Raw genomic sequence first — 20,683 nt, forward strand, 5'->3', positions numbered from 1 at the left:
CAGAGAAAGCACAAGCAGGAGGAGAGGCAGAGGAAGAGGGGGAAGCAGACTCCCTCCAGAGCTGGGAGCCCAACATAGGGCTCAATCCCAGGACCTGGAGATTATGACCTGAGCTGAAAGCAGATGTTAACTATCTGGGCTACCTAGATGCCCTGAATTACACTAAACTTTGAGAAAACTTTCATATAGAGCAGAAGTGATAAAACTCTGAATTGTATAATACAAACTTCAATAGCCGATACATTCTAAGGATTAATTTTTAAATTCAGTTTTTTAAAATCTTAGTTGTAATTTTAAAATCTTGTTGGGGAAACTGATAATTTGGAACATATTTTTAGAGCCTGCTCAAGGTGAAAGAAACTTACATATTCTAAACCCCTATATGCATCACATTCTGTGAGACATATTACAGTAAACAACCATGTATCTCAGTCAGTTCTCAAAACAATCCTTAAGCTAGGTATCTCCATTTTAGATTGGAAAATACTTTTAGAGAAACTGAGTAACTTGTCCAGGATCATATATGCAGAAAGTTGCAGGTACTCTGAAAAGTGTTACTAGAAAACACTGCTATCTCAGGTGACTTTTCAAAACAACATTGAGGTAAATATCTCCAAATTAATTAGTAAGCAGATTCAGGTATTGATTAACCTGCCGAAGGTTACACATAGAGAAGACCATAGAAACTGGATTCAAATTCAAATTGGTTTACTCTAACATCCACTTTCTTCCTACTATTAACAGACTACCTTGAAGAAAACTTAGGAAAAGAAAGAAGAGTCTAAAAATTAAGACTTTTACGTTGTCTTCCACAGTTTGAGAGTTTGGGTAAAAGACTTTATTATATATGAGAATCCAATAGTAATTTTATATCTAATGGCAAAATAAAACAATCAATTTATTTTTAAGGGATGAGAATACCCCTAAGCTAAACACAAAAGAGCTCCTATTTGTTACTTCTGCACTTAATGATATATAATTGATACAGAATAAACTGCACATATTTAAAGTAACAGAACAATGCAAGTGTGAAACCATCACCACAACCAAAATGATATATTCATCCCCATTCAAAGGTTTCCTAGTAGTCCTTTGTAATCTCTCCTTTTTGTCTATGCAGGTCTCCTGTCCTATCCCCAGAAAATCACTGTATTGTGCAACTATAGACTAATGTGCATTTTGTAGAATTATATATGAAAATTATGTCTGGATGAATGGATAAAGAAGATGGGATACACACATACACACACAGAGAAAATCAGGCAACCATCAAAAACTTAAATCTTGTTATTTGCAATGACATGGATGGAACTAGAGGGTATTATGCTAAGCAAAAAAGTCAATCAGAGGGGCGCCTGGGTGGCTCAGTGGGTTAAGCCGCTGCCTTCGGCTCAGGTCATGATCCCAGGTCCTGGGTTCGAGCCCCACGTCAGGCTTTCTGCTCAGAAGGGAGCCTGCTTCCTCCTCTCTCTCTGCCTGCCTCTCTGCCTACTTGTGATTTCTCTCTGTCAAATAAATAAATAAAATCTTTAAAAAAAAAAAAAAGTCAATCAGAGAAAGACAATTATACGATCTCACTGATATGTGGAATTTAAGAAACAAAGGCTCACATGGGAAGAGAGAAGAAATAAAACAAGATGAAACCAGAGAGGGAGACAAACCATAAAAGACTCAATCATAGGAAACAAACAGAGGGTTTCTGGAAAGGAGGTGGGTGGAGGGATGAGGTAACTGGGTGATGGACATTAAGGAGAGCATGTGATGTAATGAGCACCGGTATTATATAAGACTGATGAATCACAGGCCTGTACTTCTGAAACCAATAATACATTATGTTAATTAATTGAATTTAAATAATGTTTAAAAAATTTTTTAAATAAAATCCAATTTGTCCAAAAAAATTGTGTCTGTTTTCTATTACTACAGGCATTTTCTTGGATCTTATATAAAAATTAGATGTACTGGTGTTTTTTTTTTTTTAAAGATTTTATTTATTTGACAGAGAGAGATCACAAGTAGACGGAGAGGCAGGCAGAGAGAGAGAGAGAGGGAAGCAGGCTTCCTGCTGAGCAGAGAGCCCGATGTGGGACTTGATCCCAGGACCCTGAGATCATGACCTGAGCCGAAGGCAGCGGCTTAACCCACTGAGCCACCCAGGCGCCCCAGATGTACTGTTTTTGTTTGGCTTCCTTTACACTGCATAATCATCTTGAAAGTCATTGTTTTTATGTATCAACACTTCATTCCTTTCAACTGCTGTGTAGGATTCCATTATATGAATATACTACAATTTGCTTATCCATTGAGCTATTGATGGGCATTTGGGGTTGCTTCCAATTTTCTGTATTACAAATAACATGGTTATAAACATTTAGGTTTAAGTATTCGTGTATGGATATACATTCTCATTTCTTTTGGGTAAACATGCAGGAGTGGGATAACTGGCTCCTACAGTAAACTCATGTTTATCTTTTTGAGAAATTTCCTGATTATTTCATTTCCAAAACCAGTGTATGAAAGTGCCACTTGTTTCACATCCTTGTCAACACTTGATGTTGGTCATTCTTTTAAATTTTAATCATTTTGATATACAATAGTGGATATACATACTTCATTATGGTTTTAAGCCTCATTTCTTTAATGACTAATGATGCTGAGTATCTTTACAGTTATGCAGTTTTAAAAACCCCATTTTCTTTGGTGAAGCATCTGTTCAAATCTTTTGTCTACATTTTCCACTACATTTTATGTTATCTTAATATAGTTTTGAGAATTCTTTATTCGGCATACAAGTCTTTTATCAACTAGGTGATCTGCAAATATTTCCCCCACACTGTGGTTTTTTTTTGTTTTTGTTTTTTAAAGATTTTATTTATTTATTTGACAGAGAGAGAGATACACAGTGAGAGAAGGAACACAGCAGGGGGAGTGAGAGATGGAGAAGCAGGCTTCCCACTAAGCAGGGAGCCCAACACGGGGATCGATCACAGGACCCCAGGATCATGACCTGAGCTGAAGGCAGATGCTTAATGACTGAGCTACCCAGGCGCCTCATCTTCTTGTTTTTTTAAAAATAATTTTTGGGGGGCACCTGGGTGGCTCAGTGGGTTGGGCCACTGCCTTCGGCTTGGGTCATGGTCTCGGGGTCCTGGGATCGAGCCCCACATTGGGCTCTCTGTTCGGTGGGGAGCCTGCTTCCCCCTCTACCTGCTGCTCTGCCTACTTGTGATCTCTCTCTCTGTGTGTCAAATAAATAAAATCTTTAAAAATAGTAATAATCATAATTTTTTTATTATGTTATGTTAGTCACCATACAGTGTATCATTAGTTTTTGATGTAGTGTCCATGATTCATTGTTTAAGTATAACACCCAGTGCTCCATGCAATACATGTCCTCCTTAATACCCATCACCAGGCCAACCCATTCCCCAGCACCCCCTCCCCTCTAAAACCTTCAGTTTGTTTCTTGGAGTCCACAGTCTCTCATGGTTCTTCTCCCCCTTTGATTCCCCCCCTTCATTTTTCCTTTCCTTCTCCTAAGGTCCTCCATGCTATTCCTTATGTTTCACATATAAGTGAAACCATATGATAATTGACTTTCTCTGTTTGACTTATTTCACTTAGCAAACCCCCTCCAATTCCATCCATGTTGATGCAAATGTTGGGTATTCATACTTTATGATGGCTGAGTAATATTCCATTGTATATACAGATCCCATCTTCTTTATCCATTTATCTGTTGAAGGGCATCTTGGCTCCTTCCACATTTTGGCTACTGTAGACATTCTGCTATGAACACGGATGCATATGGCCTTTCTTTTCATTACATCTGTATCTTTGGGGTAAATACCCAGTAGTGCAATTGCTGGGTCATGGGGTAGCTCTATTTTAAACTCTGTCTCTTCACAGATGACATGATACTTTATTTGGAAAACCCAAAAGACTCCACCCCCAAATTACCAGAACTCATACACCAACTGAGTAATGTAGCAGGATACAAAATCAATGCACAGAAATCAGCTGCCTTCCTATACACTAGAAAAGTAACTGTAGAGAAATCAGAGATTGATTTCAATTACAATAGCACCAAAAACCTTAGGATACCTTTGAATAAACCTAACCAAAGAGGTAAAGGATCTATACCCTAGAAACTACAGAACACTTATGAAGGAAATTGAAGAAGACACAAAAGGTGGAAAAAAATTCCATGCTCATGGATCAGAAGAATAAACATTGTTAAAATGTCTATGCTGTCCAGAGCAATCTATAACTTCAACACCATCCCAATCAAAATACCAATGGCATTTTTCAAAATACCCTAAACAATCCTAAAATTTGTATGGAACCAGAAAAGACCCTGAATTGCCATGGAAATGTTGAAAAAGAAAAACAAAGCCAGGGGGGCATCACATTGCCTGATTTCAAGTTGTATTACAAAGCTGTGATCACCAAGACAGCATGGTACTGGCACAAAAACAGACAGATCAATGGAAATGAATAGAGAGCCCAGATATGGATCCTCAACGCTATGGTCAACTAATCTTCGACAAAGCAAGAAAAAAATATCCAATGGAAAAAAGACAGTCTCTTCAATAAATGGTGCTGGGGAAATTGGGACAGCTATATATAGAAAAATGAAACTTGACCATTCTCTTACACCGTACACAAAGATAAACTCCAAGTGGGTGAGAGACCTTAATTCACGTGAAACAGGAATCCATCAAAATCCTAGAGGAGAACATAGGCAGTAACCTTTTCGACAATGGCCACAGCAACTTCTTCCATCACATGTCTCCAAAGGCAAGAGAAACAAAAGTGAAAATGAACTTTGGGACTTCATCAAGATACAAAGCTTCTGCACAGCAAAGGAAACAGTCAACAAAACTAAGAGGCAGCCCATGGAATGGGGGAAGATATTTGCAAATGACACTACAGAAAAAGGCTGGTATTCAAGATCTGTAAAGAACTTCTCAAACTCAACACCCAAAAAACAAATAAGCAAGTCAAAAATTGGGCAGAAGACATGAATAGATACTTCTCCAAAAAAGAGGTATAAACGGCTAACAGACACATGAAAAAATGTTCAATATCATTAGCCATCAGGGAAATTCAAATTAAAAGCACAGAGATACCACCTTCCATAAGGCAGAATGGCAAGAATTGACAAGACAAGAAACAACAAATGTTGGAGAGGTTGTAGGGAAAGGGGAACCCTTTTACACTGTTGGTGGGAATGCACATTGGTATAGCCACTTTGGAAAACAGTGAGGAGATTCTTCAAAAAATGTTTTTTAATTCTTTTAACAGTATCATTTATTACTGATCAAACAATTAGTGGCAAAAAGTTCATTCTTTTATCAATTGTGCTTTTTATATCACATTTAAGAAATCTTCTTAACACAATGTTACAAAGATTTTACACCCATTTTTTTCCCTATAAGTTCTATAGTTTATATGATCTGTTTTGAGTTTACTTTGTATATGATGCCAAATATGAATCAAAATTCAGTCTGGGTGGTTTTTTGTTTTGTTTTGGTTTTTGGGTTTTTTTGTTTTAGCAAACAGATACCTAATGCTCAAGCAGCATTTATTTAAAAGACTATCCTCCCCCTACTGAAATCCTCTTATATCTTTGTCTAAAATCAATTGAACACATATATGTGGATCAACTTTTGGATTCTCTAATCTGTTCAGTTGATCCTAAACTCACACTATATACAAATATTAACTTAAAAATGATCCAAGTGGGGCGCCTGGGTGGCTCAGTGGGTTAGGCCGCTGCCTTGGGCTCAGGTCATGATCTCAGGGTCCTGGGATTGAGTCCCGCATCGGGTTCTCTGCTCGGCGGAGATCCTGCTTCCCTCTCTCTCTCTCTGCCTGCCTCTCCATCTACTTGTGATCTCTCTCTGTCAAATAAATAAATAAAATCTTAAAAAAAAAAATGATCCAAGTCATAAACGTAACAGCTAAAGCCATAAAACTCTTAGAAGAAAACATAGGTATAAATCTTGTATGACCTTGGATTAGGTGATGCATTCTGACATAACTACAAGTAACCAAAGAAAAAATATAAATTGGACTTAGAATTAAAAACTTCTGTGCTTCAAAGATACCATCAAGAAAGTGAAAGACGATCTATAGAATGGGAGATAATTTTTGGAAATCATTTATTAGATAAGGGGTTAGTATCCAGAACATATAAATAACATTTGAAACATAAGAATACAAAGACAAGTAGTCCAATTAAAAAGAACAGGATCAGAATAGACATTTCTCCAAAAAAATATATGTAAGCAGCACAGATAAGATACTTAACATCATTAATCACTAGGGAGACACAAATCAAACTGACAATGAGATACCATTTCATATGCAATAGGATGGCTATAATAAAAGGACAGAAAATGTGTTGGCAAGGATAGGAAGAAATTGGGAACCTTCATATACTGCTGGTGAAAACGTAAAAATTCTGCAACTATTTTGGAAAACAGACTAACAATTCCTTAAGTAGTTTAATATAGAGTTACTATCTAACCTAGTAATTGTACATCTAAGTACGTACTCATGAGAAATGAAAATATGTAACTACACAATAATTTGTATGTGAAAATGTTCACAGCATCATTAGCCAGAAAGTGAAAATTCAAATGTCCATCAGCTGATGAATGGATAAACTAAATGTGGTATATCCATACAATGGAAAATTATTCATCCATAAAAAGGAATGAAGTACTGCTACATGGATGACACCGAGAACTCTATATTAGGTGAAAGAACTCAAATGTTAAAGGCTATATACTATATGATCTCATTTAGATGAAATGTCCAAAATAAGTAAATCCAGAGATAGAAAGTAGATAAGTGTTTGCTGAGGGTTGGGGGTTTTAAGAGGGAATAAGGGGTGACTGCTAATGGGTACAAAGTTTCTTTCCAGTGTGATGAAAATATTGTGGAATTAGATGGTGGTGATGGCTGTATAACTGTGAATATACTAAAAACCACTTAATCATACAATTTAAAAGGATAAATTTTGTGATAGGTAAATTCAATCGCAATTTTTTTTCTATCTCAATTTTTTAGACACCTACTAGAAATGTAATTTGGAACTGTGTTGAATCTATAGTTTGGGGGCGGAATTTAACGATATAGAGTCTTTGGATGTACCTACAGGATCTCTTATTATTTAGGTTTTAATTTATCCATATTTTGTATTTTTTTGATGTTACTACAAAATGTTTTTTTAAAATTTCTATTCATGTTAGCTCGCTGTTAGCATATAAAAATACAGTTAGGTTTTTAAATAATGATCTTATATCCCATAAACCAATCTCATTTATTAGTCCGTAGGAACTTTTTAAAAAATATTTTATTTATTTGAAAGAGAATGTGAGAGTGAGCGAGAGCACAAACGGGGTTGGAGCAGAAAGAGTGGCAGAATCAGCCCCGTTCAATAGGGAGCCTGACACAGGCTCATGATCTGATCATGACCTGAGCCAAAGCAGATACTTAGCCGACTAAGCCACCCAGGTGCCCCTACCAGCTTTTTTTTCTCTTCTGTATATTCAATCTAATTTTCTATGTGATCATAGCGGTCTATGACTAAAGCGGATTTATCACTTCTTCCTATACAATATGTATGCTTTTTATCTCTTCTTTCGCCTTACTGCATTGGCAGGACACCTCCAGTAATGCCAGCTGAAGAGCTGAGTGGACACCCTTGTCTTTTCCATGTCACCTGTGGGTGTTTCACAGATGCCCATTATGAGGACGAGGATGTATCTTTCTATTTTACTCTTTTATCTTACATGATATGTTATCTTTTAAATACATATTTCTATATAACATATATATCCTTTTCACTGTTGGACTTGATTTACTAAACTTCTGCTCAGACAAGATACTGGCCTAGTGTTTTCTTGAAATGTCTCTAAGATTTTGGTATCAAGGTAATGAAGGTTTCAAAGCATGAGTGGGGAAATACTATCTCCCAATTTTATTGAAGAGTTTTGTAAAATAGGTATTATTTCTCCCTTAACTATTTGGTGGAATTCACCAGTGGCACTATTTGGATCTGATGTTTTCTTTGGGAAAAATGTGAAACAATTTCTGCACATGATACAGGGCTATTCAGGTAATCTATTCTTCTGGAATGAGCTTTGGTAGTTTTCATCTAGTTTGTTGAGTTTAATGGCATAAGTTTCACAATATTCCTTTATTGTCCTTTTAATATTTGTGGATTCCGTACTGATACTACATCTCTTATGTTCCTGATATTGGTAATTGTGTCTTTCCTTTTTCTTGTAATCAAACTAGATATGTATCAATTTTATTATTTTCACAAAGAATCAGCTTATTTTTTCTTTTTTATAATTGACACATCATATTACATTTGTTTTGAGAAGACAAGCTTTTGGGTTCATTGATTTTCGCTATTTTTCTCTTCTCTAATTTCTGTTCTGAATTTATTTTTCTTCTTTCCTTTCTTCTGTTTACTTTAGGTTTTATTTGTTCCTTCTTTTTTTTTTTTTTAATTTTTTTTTTATTTATTTATTTGACAGAGAGAAATCACAAGTAAGCAGAGAGGCAGGCAGAGAGAGAGGAGGAAGCAGGCTCCCTGCTGAGCAGAAAGCCCGATGTGGGGCTCGAACCCAGGACCTGGGATCATGACCTGAGCCGAAGGCAGCGGCTTAACCCACTGAGCCACCCAGGCGCCCCTATTTGTTCCTTCTTATTTCTTAAAAACCAACACCACTCATTTGAGACTCTCACTTTATTTATATACTCAGATATTACATAATTATATATTAATAGAGCCAATTCAGCTTTCTTTTGATTAGTTTTGGCACATGTATTACTTTTCTGTTTGCTGCATAAAAAACTAATGTAGGGGCTGAAAACAATACCTTTTTTTTTTTTTTTAAAGATGTATTTATTTATTTTGAGAGAGACAGAGAGTAGTGGGAGGGCAAAGGGAGAGGGAAAGAATGTCTTAAGCAGACTCTGCTGAGTGCAGGAGCCTAACATGGGGCTTGATCTCACAACCCTGAGATCACAACCTGAGGTGAAACCTAGAGTCAGATGCTTAGCCAACTATTAAGTTGTAAACAATACTTATTTACAATCTCACAATTTTGTGGGTTACAAGTTCCGGTGGGCTCAACTGGATCCTCTATTTAGGGCTCATAAGGCAGAAATTGAGATGTTAGACAGGGTGATCCCTTATCTAAAAACTCTGAGGGAAGAATCTGCTTCTAAGTCTATTCAGATTGCTGGCAGAATTCAGTTTTTCATGGTGCCAGGTCTGAGGTGGTCTGTTTCCTTGCTGGCTTGGGCAATGTCTCTCTCTTTTCCTAGAGGATGCCGGCCTTCCTAATCACATGGCCTCTTCCATTTTCATAGCAAAAATGAGGCACTAAGCACTTCTCATGCTTTAAATCTCTGACTTCTCCCACCAGCTAGAAAACAGTCTGCTTTTAAAGGGCATTTGTTGTTAGATTAAAACCACTGGGACAGGGTGCCTGGGTGGCTCAGTCTGCCTTTGGCTCAGGTCATGATCCCGGGGTCCTGGGATGGAGCCCTGCATCGGGCTTCCTGCTCAGTGGGAAACCTGCTTCCCTTGCTTCTCCTCCTCCCACTCCCCCTGCTTGTGTTCCCTCTCTTGCTATCTCTGTGTCAAATAAATAAATAAAATCTTAAAAAAAAAAAAACAACCCACTGGGATACTCTCCCTCTGCCATATAACATTAATAATAATGGGAATGATATCTTATCCTATTCACAGGCTATTCCCATATTCAAAGGGAGAGATGATTATGTAAGAAGTCAGTAGGAATCAGTCTAGAATTCTGCTTAACATAACATAGCACACCTTTTTCAATTTCTTTTAATCCATTTGGATCTTTATATTAAAAGGGGCACTTTCTTATATACAGTGCATAGTTATGTCTTTTTTTTTTTTTTAAGATTTTATTCATTTATTTGCCAGAGAGAAAGAAAGAGAGAGCATGAACAAGCAGGAAGAAGAGCAGGCAGAGAGGGAAGCAGGCTCCCCCCACTGAGCAGGGAGCACAATGAAGAACTTGAATCCAACACCCTGGGATCATGACCTGAGTTGAAGGCAGACACTTAACCAACTGAGCCACTCAGGTGTCCTAGAGTTATGCCTAATTTTTTTTATCCAATCTCTATCTGTAATTGGGGATATTTACATTTAATGTGATTGTTCATAAAGAATAATTTTAGGGGTGCCAGGGTGGCTCAGTGGGTTAAAGCCTCTGCCTTAAGCTCAGGTCATGATCTCAGGGTCCTGAGATCGAACCTCGCATCGGGCTCTCTGCTCAGCGGGGAGCCTGCTTCCTCCTCTCTCTCTGCCTGCTTCTCTGCCTACTTGTGATCTCTGTCAAATAAATAAATATTTAAAAATTTAAAAAAAAAGAATAATTTTAATCTACCTTCTTGCTGTTTTGTATTTGTTTCATTTGTTCATTTTTCCTACTTAAATTTTTTGTTTTTAAACACTGACATTTATCTTCATTATGCATCTCTTTCTGCTTCTTTGCATGCCAGGTAATATCTGATTGGATCCAAGACATTATAGATTTTAACTTGTTGATTGGATGCTGGATATTTTTGGATCCCTCTAAGTATTTCTGCATTTTGTTCTAAGATATAAGGTTTGACACTTTCAGATTAGACAGACAAAAGGATTAATTTGCTCAATTACAGTGGCAAAACAGTTCTCGGTTGTACACTCCATGAATTATAAGATTTTCCACTCTAACTGCTATGAACACATTATTCTTGATTCTAAATGAGCCTCAATGACTTGTTTCCTCAAATTCTTTTGGATGGTTCTTTCCCTGGCTTTGGGCAGGCCCCCACATACACCTTGATCAACACTCAGCTGAAGACCTGAGAGAGACCCTCTGTATAGCTCTAGGTGTCACTGTGTCTCCTCTGTCTCTTTTTGCTGATCATTCCTATCTAGTACTCTGCCCTGAAAACGCTGGCGTTATGGGTCTCCCTGGACTCCAAACTCTTTCCTCAACTATGGGAGCTTGCCTACATGGGTTTCCTCTTCTGTGCCTTGTCTTTAACATTCTATCAATACAGTAAGCTATCACTCAAGGATCACTATTCTTTGTTGCCTGGTATCCAGTGTTTTGAGAACTGTTTTGAGACAAGGTCTTAGTTTGCTCATGTGGAAGAGTAAGGCTAGCCCCTCTCACTCCATCTTGGCCAGAAATGGAAATTCTGGTACTTATGTTTTATTCTCTCCAAGTGTAATGAGAGGTATAGAAGACTGGTAAGTAGTGAAGGGTATAGAAGACTGATGTAAAAATCCAAGAATGTAAACATGTATCAATGCTCCCCAACTTATAATAAAAGTCATGTGTCCATTAGGAAAAACAAGAACAATACAGCATTTCCCCCAAATAATAATATAGTGCTTTTTAACTTAGATTCTTCACTTAAAGGGTTAAAAAATAATAAATGTTTCTTACATAATAAATGAAAAAAATTATCATGATACAGAGTAATAACTAATTATGATAGAATAATCTGAGTTCATTAGGTCAAATCTATAATACGAAGAAATTTTTCCAATTTATTTAGATTAACGTTTTCCATATTACATATATTGACTATAACATATTCAAATGAACACATTTTAAACCTGACTGAAGAAAGAAAATAATGACCTTTGAGAAGTCCAGAATTATCAATGGGTCCAGGATATACATTTTGATCTCCCATCTGGTATTTGTCCCAACTGTCAAAGCCAACATATTTTTTCCACTGTTTGAACCAGCGACTATCGACTAGGTACCTAAAAAGAGAAAAGAAATCAATAAAGGAAAATACCTGTAACTAGAGGAATAGCATAGAAGCTATTTTTTATATTTCATTTTATATTAAAGTACATGCCTACTTCAAAGGATTATTGAGAATAACTGCAATGTGATTTACAATCTGGAAAAAAAATTTCACTTATACAAAAGTGTTATTCCTATTGTTCTATAAATATCTACTACTTGAGGACAAGTATTGACATACACATTAAAAAAAATCCTTAACAGCACCTCTTAGAAAATGCAATAGCTATTCCATAAACTATCTGACAGTTGAACAAAAATTCAAATGGGAATCATAAAAATGAAACAAAACAAAATTTTAAAGTACAACATATAAAGAAATAGAAAAATGGTTCTTCTGCAAAAAAACTTAAAAAGAGGGGCACCTGGGTGGGTCAGTGGGTTAAGCCTCTGCCTGTGGCTCAGGTCGTGGTCTCAGGGTCCTGGGATCGAGCCCTGCATCGGGCTCTCTACTCAGCAGGGAGCCTGCTTCCTCCTCTCTCTCTGCCTGACTCTCTGCCTACTTGTTATCTCTGTCTGTCAAATAAATAAATAAATAAATAAATAAATCTTTAAAAAAAAAAACAAAAAACTTAAAAAGACAGTATGTTTATTTTATATATTTTACTCTATCCTTTTGGGGATAAGGAAAGTGGATTATTAAAGGTTTGTGAGACTGATTATAATAATTTTAATAACAAATTTTTTAAAAGTTTAGTTAGCTTCTTTACCAACAAGAGTTAATAACAATACTACTTCCATTTATTTCCCATAAAATCTGCTGGGGCAAGCAGGATAGGTTTTTTTGTTTGTTTGTTTTCAAAAGTGTGGTACACCAAGCACTGTAGGCATTACTGAAATTATATTCATCTTATTTTCAAGTACCTACAAACTGGCTTCTCATCAGATGACCAGTGACAGAAGAAGTAAAATACTGGTGCTCTAGGAAAGGAAACTCATAAACCTAAAAAACTTTACAAATTTATTCTGACTATATTATACCCATTATGAAATACTGCTTTGCCATGCACTCATAATTATTTTAAATTCTTTTCCAGAAACATTTTCCCCACACTTAATCAGATTCAATCACAAACAAAATCAAAAGTAAAAGTTAACAAGATGTTTAAAGCCCACATGTGCATTAACAGAGGTAACCAAATTATTTTTTGGAGATCATTCTAATGTATCTGTGCTTACTACACATAGCACTAAGTATAGTAATGAAATCCTATAGTTTTACAGTTTACACAGTTGTTTATATCTGAAAATGTCTGAGGCAAAGGCACCAATCTAACAAAATCCCGCAATTCCTAGAGAATATTCATCAGCAGTTTAATAATTCCCTTAAAGTGGGTACTGCAGAATTATCTACACACTAGTATTCCAAACCTACTGTCAGGATTATGTAACTCAAGGCCCCAAATTGTAGAATTGGAGACTAAAGAAGAAAAAAGCTCAGAGACTGTCTTAAGAAAACCTTATTTTTAAAATAAAGAGATTAAACCAGCAGTAGCTTTACATATTAAACAAAATAATACTTAATTATTTATCACTCACTAAACATTTTTTAGACTCCCTCCTGTGATTTAAACAAAATATTCAGATATTTCATTTGCTTTATTTGCAAATTAATGTCATACTATGTGGCCTTTCCTCTGTTCCATCTATTTTGTTTTTATCATTGTGCCAATTTCATCATCTCTTTATTACTTTAATCTTGATTTTTTTTGGAGGGGGGGCAAGTTCCCCCAGCTTGGTGTTCTTGCAAATTGCCTTAACTATTCTTGGCCATCTTCCACATGAATTTTAGAGTCAGTTTATCAAGTTCCACAAAAAGTACAATTAAGATTTTGATTGGATATGTGCTGAATTTATCAATTAACAGTAATAGTATACACAACAATGTGATTCATAAAACTGACATTAAAACTATTTGGGAAATACTATCAAAATTCTATTTATTTAAAATATATTTCTAAAAGATGGGGTTTTATCTCCCAAAGAATTTAATAAATCCTTTACTGTATGGTAGACGTTTGCACTGGGTAGTATTCATCTGCTGCTATAATATTTCTAGTTCACATCTCTTTCTTAGATCTTGAAGTGACTGGTAGTTTCTGTATAATGATACTATTAAGAGAGGAGATTCTCACACTTGATGGATATTTATCTTTCAACATTACTTTCAACTGAAAAGGACATCACATCTATTACAGGCCACCGTATCTTATTTGCAAAATTTTGTGGTAATGAAATATGAGGGAAAATATAGGAAAAACAGAAACATCTATCACAGAAATAATTGTACACTTCTTAGATGTACTTAAGAAAGACAACATTAAATGAAGTGAGCCAAATAAAACAAAATTTATTTTAAGACATTTCTATAGATTTATTATAAAAACTCTACCTCTAATCTGTGAATCTGCCAAAACATAAGAATCCTCAATTTGAACTGATAAAAGCCTACAACAGAATCAATAGTTAATGATTACAAGTAAGTGAACAAAGACCAAACTTATAGATTCTCAGTAGTACTCTTATTAAGATCCAGATAGGACCAATTTTAGCTTCCAAGGTTTTTTGTTTTGTTTTGTTTTTAAATAGTTATAACTATTTGTAAAGACTGATATTTCATGGGGCGCCTGGGTGGCTCAGTGGGTTAGGCCGCTGCCTTCGGCTCAGGTCATGATCCCAGGTCCTGGGTTCGAGCCCCGCATCGGGCTTTCTGCTCAGCGGGGAGCCTGCTTCCTCCTCTCTCTCTCTGCCTGCCTCTCTGCCTACTTGTGATTTCTCTCTGTCAAATAAATAAATAAAATCTTTAAAAAAAAAAAAAAAAAAGACTGATATTTCATGACTTTAATCTTAGACCTCTGAGAAAGAATAAAAGGCATGAAACAATCTTTATAAAGTTAAAACAATGATCCTAAGATGAAGTCTAAAATACTTAACATTGCCTACTTGGTTTTGCATGATCTATCTACTCCTGCCTGTCTAGTCTCAACTGGTACCATTTTTCTTTGCTGAGATGTAACTACAATAACCTTTCAGTTACTAGACACTCCATTTTTTGCCATATGGTTCCATCTGCCTAGACGCTACTCCTATTGCTCCCAACATCTATTTAATTCCCATCATCTTTCAGATAGCCTACACGTCACTTTCGCAGGGAATCCTCCCACAGTATTTCCCACTTCCTTTCAAATAGTTTGGAAAAGGAGAAACAAGATGACAATTATTAGCCTACTAGATACCAAGACTGTTTACTAAGTTAAAGAAATTACTTTTAATTACAAAATTACTAACATTTGAGCTTTACACTTGGGCCAGGTGCATATTTCTAAGCACTTTAATATATTGGTTCATTTATTCCTTTAACTACCCAATAATGCAGGAACTATTATAATTTCAAAGGCACAAAGGAACACCTTGACCAAGGTTACAAAGTGTCAGACCTGTGATTAAAAAATGTAATACTGGCATAGAGAAACAAAAAGGCCAATGAAAACAGCACAGAGAAACAGGAATTGGATTCATATATATGGGGAACCACGATATATACCAAAAGCATCACCATATTAGTGGGGAATGATGTAGCTAAGTATATGGGAAAAATTAGAGCTTTACCTCACATATGCAGTCAGTTCTACTCTCATGCTTGTTTTAAAAACTTGAATATGTTAAACATGATTGATACATTAGGGAACAAGAGCACAAATTTCAATATATGCTCAAGCACTACTTTAATCCACAAGCAGGACCAGGACTAAGAGTAAGGCAAGTGAGATGTCTAGGAACCTTAATAAGAAGTGCCTCCTGAAATTCTGCCCCCTAAGTGTCTAGCTTGCTTTACTGTAGTCCTAACTGAAACAAACATAAGGTGAATGAAGAAGACTACTCAGCCGTACAGAACCACATAGGAATGCACAAAACATACACATTCAAACATTTTTTTTTTTTAAAGATGGGGGATGCAGAGGGAAAGGGAGAGAGAGAATCTTAAGCAGGCTCTACACCCAGCACAGAGCCCAGTGTGGGGCTCAATCTCACAACCCTGAGATCATGACCAGAGCCCAAATTAAGAGTCAGACACTTAACTGACTCAGCCACTCAGGCACCCCCCGACACTTTAATCATCTTCAAGTGTGTTACATCTGCTGTTACAACTTCTTGGCAGATTTAAGAAAACTTTTCTTCCACCACTTGCAATAACTCAAGCTGCAACCCTTTAAATCCTACTTCTACAAGTTAACTCCATCCTTTTCAAAACAAAAATGTCATATTTATTGTGGTAGTTACATACTTCTTAAAAACTGTGCTACCATTTTTATTATGTTTTTAATGTGTCACTGACAAAATTTTTTTGTCCCAACCCCAATTTTCCCATATGCCCTGTGTTTTTTTTATTGCATGATTTTGCATATAACATGGTGATTTTTAGGAACACGTGCTATGTTACAGCAGAACTAACTGTACAAAAACAAGTTATAGTTGGATTAAAAATGTAAATGTGAAAGTAGAAGTACAATTTAAAAAAAAAGATATAAGAAAATCCTCATTACCTTAGAATATAGAAGAGTTAAGACAAAAAGCAAAAACTTTAAAGATTGATAAACTTGTCAAGGTTAAAATGAAAGGCTACCTTTCAACAAAGACACCACCGAGTAAAGAGAAGATACAGACTGGAGAAGATACACCTACTCCAGATAACTGACAAAGGATTAGAATACATGAAGAACTCCCTTAGGTTAATAAATTTAAAAAAAAGTTTTTTTTTAAGAGGGGAAAAGAAATCAATTCACGGAAATGAAAATCAGAATGGCCTCCATACGTATGAGAAAATACTTAATCCCATCAGCAATGGGAAAGCTACAAATTAACACCAAACCGTATCATCTCATGAAGCTGGTGAACACATCATGTGCACACGTGTCAACAATATCAAGCTGTAGAAAGATGTGTAGTAATAGGAACTTGTATACTGCCAAAAGGGGAATAAACTGGAACCTTCACTTGGGATGGTAGTTTGGCCACATAATCTATTAAGAATAAAGATGTGGGGCACCTGGGTAGCTCAGTCGGTTAAGCATATGCCTTCAGCACAGGTCATGATCCCAGGGTCCTGGGACTGAGCCCCACAGCGGGCTCCCTGCTGATGAGGGAGCCAGCTTCTCCCTCTCCCTCTGCCTGCCACTCCCTCTGCTTGTGCACTCTCTCTCTCTCTCTGTCAAATAAATAAAAGCTAAAAATAAATAAATTAAAGAACCGACTTACCACACCTTTAAAAAAAAAAAAAGATGTACATATCATACATCATGTATTGCCACTGCTAAGTTTTACCCTACAGAAACTCTTGTACAAAATTACAACTATAAGAATATATAGTGCAGGGGCACCTGGGTAGCTCAATGGGTTAAAGCCTCTGCCTTAGGCTTGGGTCATGATCTCAGGGTCCTGGGATCAAGCCCCGCATCGGGCTCTCTTCTTAGCAGGGAGCCTGCTTCCCCCACCCCACCCCCTCCCCGGCCTGTCTCTCTGCCTACTTGTGATCTCTGTCTGTCAAATAAACAAAATCTTTAAAAAAAAAAAAAGAATATATAGTGCAGCATAATTTATAACAATAAAAATGGAAAAAACCTAATATCCATTATTCATACCCAAAAATATTACACAAAAATTATAATGCAAAATACAACTACATGTACCAAGGATAAATCTCAAAACTACAATGTTGAACACCCCCCCAAAATTGCAAAAGGACACATGTAATATAACACAAATGTATAAAGACAATAGATGTACAGTTTGAAGAAAAATTAAAAACATGCCACCAATAGTATATATTATTTACAATCCATGCATATATATTAAAATGTATACATAAAAATATTTTGATAATTTAATTATAAAACTAAGTAAAATAATATATAAATAATTTAAGGTAATAATAAAAATCTATTTCAGGATGGTGGCTCCCTCTGACAAGGGAGGGAAGGTGAAGGGACTAGGGAAAGATACACAGGGACATTCAACTGTTTTTGTAATGTTTTATTTTTTTAAATTAAGATATGTGTGCACAAGTGTCTTGTTATATTTTTCTTTATACTCTTCTCTCTTCCTGAAATAGTACATTAAATATGATTAATATTTTCTACTTAATATAGAATAATTTATATATACACATAAACATGGGCAAAAATGAAGTGGAGTCAAATGTATAGACTGAATACTGAGGTCAAAACTGATAAAGTTAAGTGATAGTCAACAAATGAAAAGACTTTCAAGCATAAAAATAAGTAATTATAAATATAACTTGGATTTTTTTTTTTTTTTAAGATTTTATTTATTTTGGCAGGGGAGGAACCAAGGGGGAAGAAGAGGGACAAGCAGACTCTGCACTGAGTGTAGAGGTCAATGTAGGGCTCAATCCCAGGGCCCTGAGATCATGACCTGAACTGAAACGAAGAGTCCCACACTTAACCAACTGAGCCACTCGGGCGTCCCCTTAGATTTTTCTTTTTAATTGTGCTAAAAATATGTATAGCAAAATGTACAAAATACACAGTTTGTTTTGCTATGTATTTTTGGAAGAAATTTGTAGGTTTAAGTTATCTCTTATATTTATTTTTTCTGTCTTATATTATCTCTTCCAAACATGAATTAGCATTAAATTTAATTAAAAAACTGACATAAGCTTTGGAGAATTTTCTTTAGAAAAATATGATTTATTTGATTATTTCTAAATTTATCAAATTATGTTTCTGACATATAATAATGTATTCATTCTGAAGAAATTATTTCTTTTCGGTAACTACAGCAACCAGTAAGTAAACCAGAAAAATAGAAATGACTGGGTGATATCTCAAAAGAAAAAAAAAAGCACGTAAGAAACAGAAAGTACAGATTATAATCCTTGATATCTGGGAAAATAATACCAGCAAAACAATAAAAAAACCCTACAATTGACATATATACTTATTTTAAGCCGACTTAACTTTTAGTATGAAGTGTTACATTATAAATTTGCAACTATCTAAAATTCTTGTAAATATTAATCTGCAAATATCCAGAGATCCCAAAGTACAGAAGAGAAATTAACTGCTTTGTGACAAATGTACCAATTTAAGTTTCTTGCACCAAGGAGTCTATGCCTTATAGATGAGTCCCAAGGTGAAATATTTCTAAGTAATACTGAGACATGTTGACTGTGTTTCCATATAAAAAGCCATGAAGTACATGTACCACATATGATCAAGATTATTTATGATTGAGGCCTCTGGGTGTAGCTTAATTACTTCCATTTCCCTCTGTTTCATGGGTTATAAGGAATTTTATGAGCATCTCACACTTACATTAATCATGATTCTCATAGTAGTACGCCAATTGGAAAATTTTTTATCATAATGTTAATATGGGTTAAAAAATTAGTAAAGAAAATCTTTTTTTTTTTTTTTTTTTTTTTTAAAGATTTTATTTATTTATTTGACAGAGAGAGATCACAAGTAGACGGAGAGGCAGGCAGAGAGAGAGAGAGAGAGAGGGAAGCAGGCTTCTTGCTGAGCAGAGAGCCCGATGCGGGACTCGATCCCAGGACCCTGAGATCATGACCTGAGCCGAAGGCAGCGGCTTAACCCACTGAGCCACCCAGGCGCCCCGTAAAGAAAATCTTATGATGGAGATAAAGGTCTATGGTCATCAAACTCTCAAATCCTTCAGAGATGACCTACAATCCTCCAGTGTATCTCCAGACAGCCTTCTCCATTTTTACAGTAACTTCAAAACTAGAATGTGCTAGGACCCGAACTTTGGGAGTTTGGTATGTTGGAAGAACTGACTAAATGATGTCAGAGTTCATGACAAAGGGATAAGAATTACTACATAAGGCTAAACAGGTAGACTGACCCGAGCTATCCAATGCCTTTAAGGTAATGCTAAGGATTTTATCCTAAGTGTAAAGGAAAGCCACTGTAAGATTTTTAGCACGGAAGAGATATGATCTGATTCACATTTCATGAAGACCACTGGAAAAACCTCACAGGACTGCTGGGAGGATCAAATGTTTAATAAATCAAAAAATCACATAGAGCTATGAGTACTTCAAAAAGGTCTAAATTATATGGTGCTAAATACTCTGAAGGCATCAAGAAAGACAATTTGTATTGTGGTCTGGCCAGAATAGTTTTCAATGGCTCCAGAGAAGATGGGTCAATTTTAGGACCCCACACAAATTTAAGTTAATTTTAAGACAGTCCTCAAATGCTGAAAAGTTACTATAACAACTAAAAAGGCCAGATTTTTTTTCCTTTTCTTTTTTTTTCTTTTTTCTTTTTTTTTTTTTTTTTGGTGGTGGTAGGGTAAAGATAGTTCTAAAAGTTTATACTATTTTTATACCCACCACAAGCAAACTTAAGGAAAGATATATACAGGCTAATGAAAGACGGAGAAAACAGCCCTAGACATAAAGTTTAAAAATATGGGAAAAGGGGAAATCTCAATAGCTGCATTTAAGAAATCATAGAGTTGGGGTGCCTGGGTGGCTCAGTGGGTTAAAACCTCTGCCTTTGGGTCCTGGGATCGAGCCCCACATCGGGCTCTCTGCTTGGCCAGGAGCCTGCTTCCCTTCCTCTCTCTCCACCTGTTTCTCTGCCTACTTATGATTTCTGTCAAATAAATAAAATCTTAAAAAAAAATCATAGAGCTAATGAATGCATAGTTCTTTCCTTTTTTTGATTAGCACATTTATACATACAACTTTTGATAAGTGATTCCTGCTTAATTTCCTAATACTGACATATATGTAACATCATTTATTTTTTAAAACCCTA

The 20,683-nt window shown here is 35.8% G+C and overlaps 1 protein-coding gene across 4 annotated transcripts in view; it reads right to left on the minus strand.

Annotated features, from left to right (window-relative positions):
• Positions 1–20,683, minus strand: part of USP15 (ubiquitin specific peptidase 15) — a 121,160-nt gene that overhangs the window by 90,275 nt on the left and 10,202 nt on the right. For all 4 annotated transcript variants that reach the window (XR_007129321.1, XM_047740452.1, XM_047740451.1 and 1 more), the window contains exon 2: positions 11,703–11,830. Coding sequence is in view for 3 of the 4 variants with exons in the window: in XM_047740452.1 (XP_047596408.1) it covers positions 11,703–11,830 (128 nt within the window). In the remaining variant the exon portion in view is untranslated. The remainder of the gene's footprint in view (positions 1–11,702; positions 11,831–20,683) is intronic.

This window comes from Lutra lutra, chromosome 8 (genome assembly GCF_902655055.1).
Source record: "Lutra lutra chromosome 8, mLutLut1.2, whole genome shotgun sequence".
In the NCBI taxonomy this organism is placed as follows: Eukaryota; Metazoa; Chordata; class Mammalia; order Carnivora; family Mustelidae; genus Lutra; species Lutra lutra.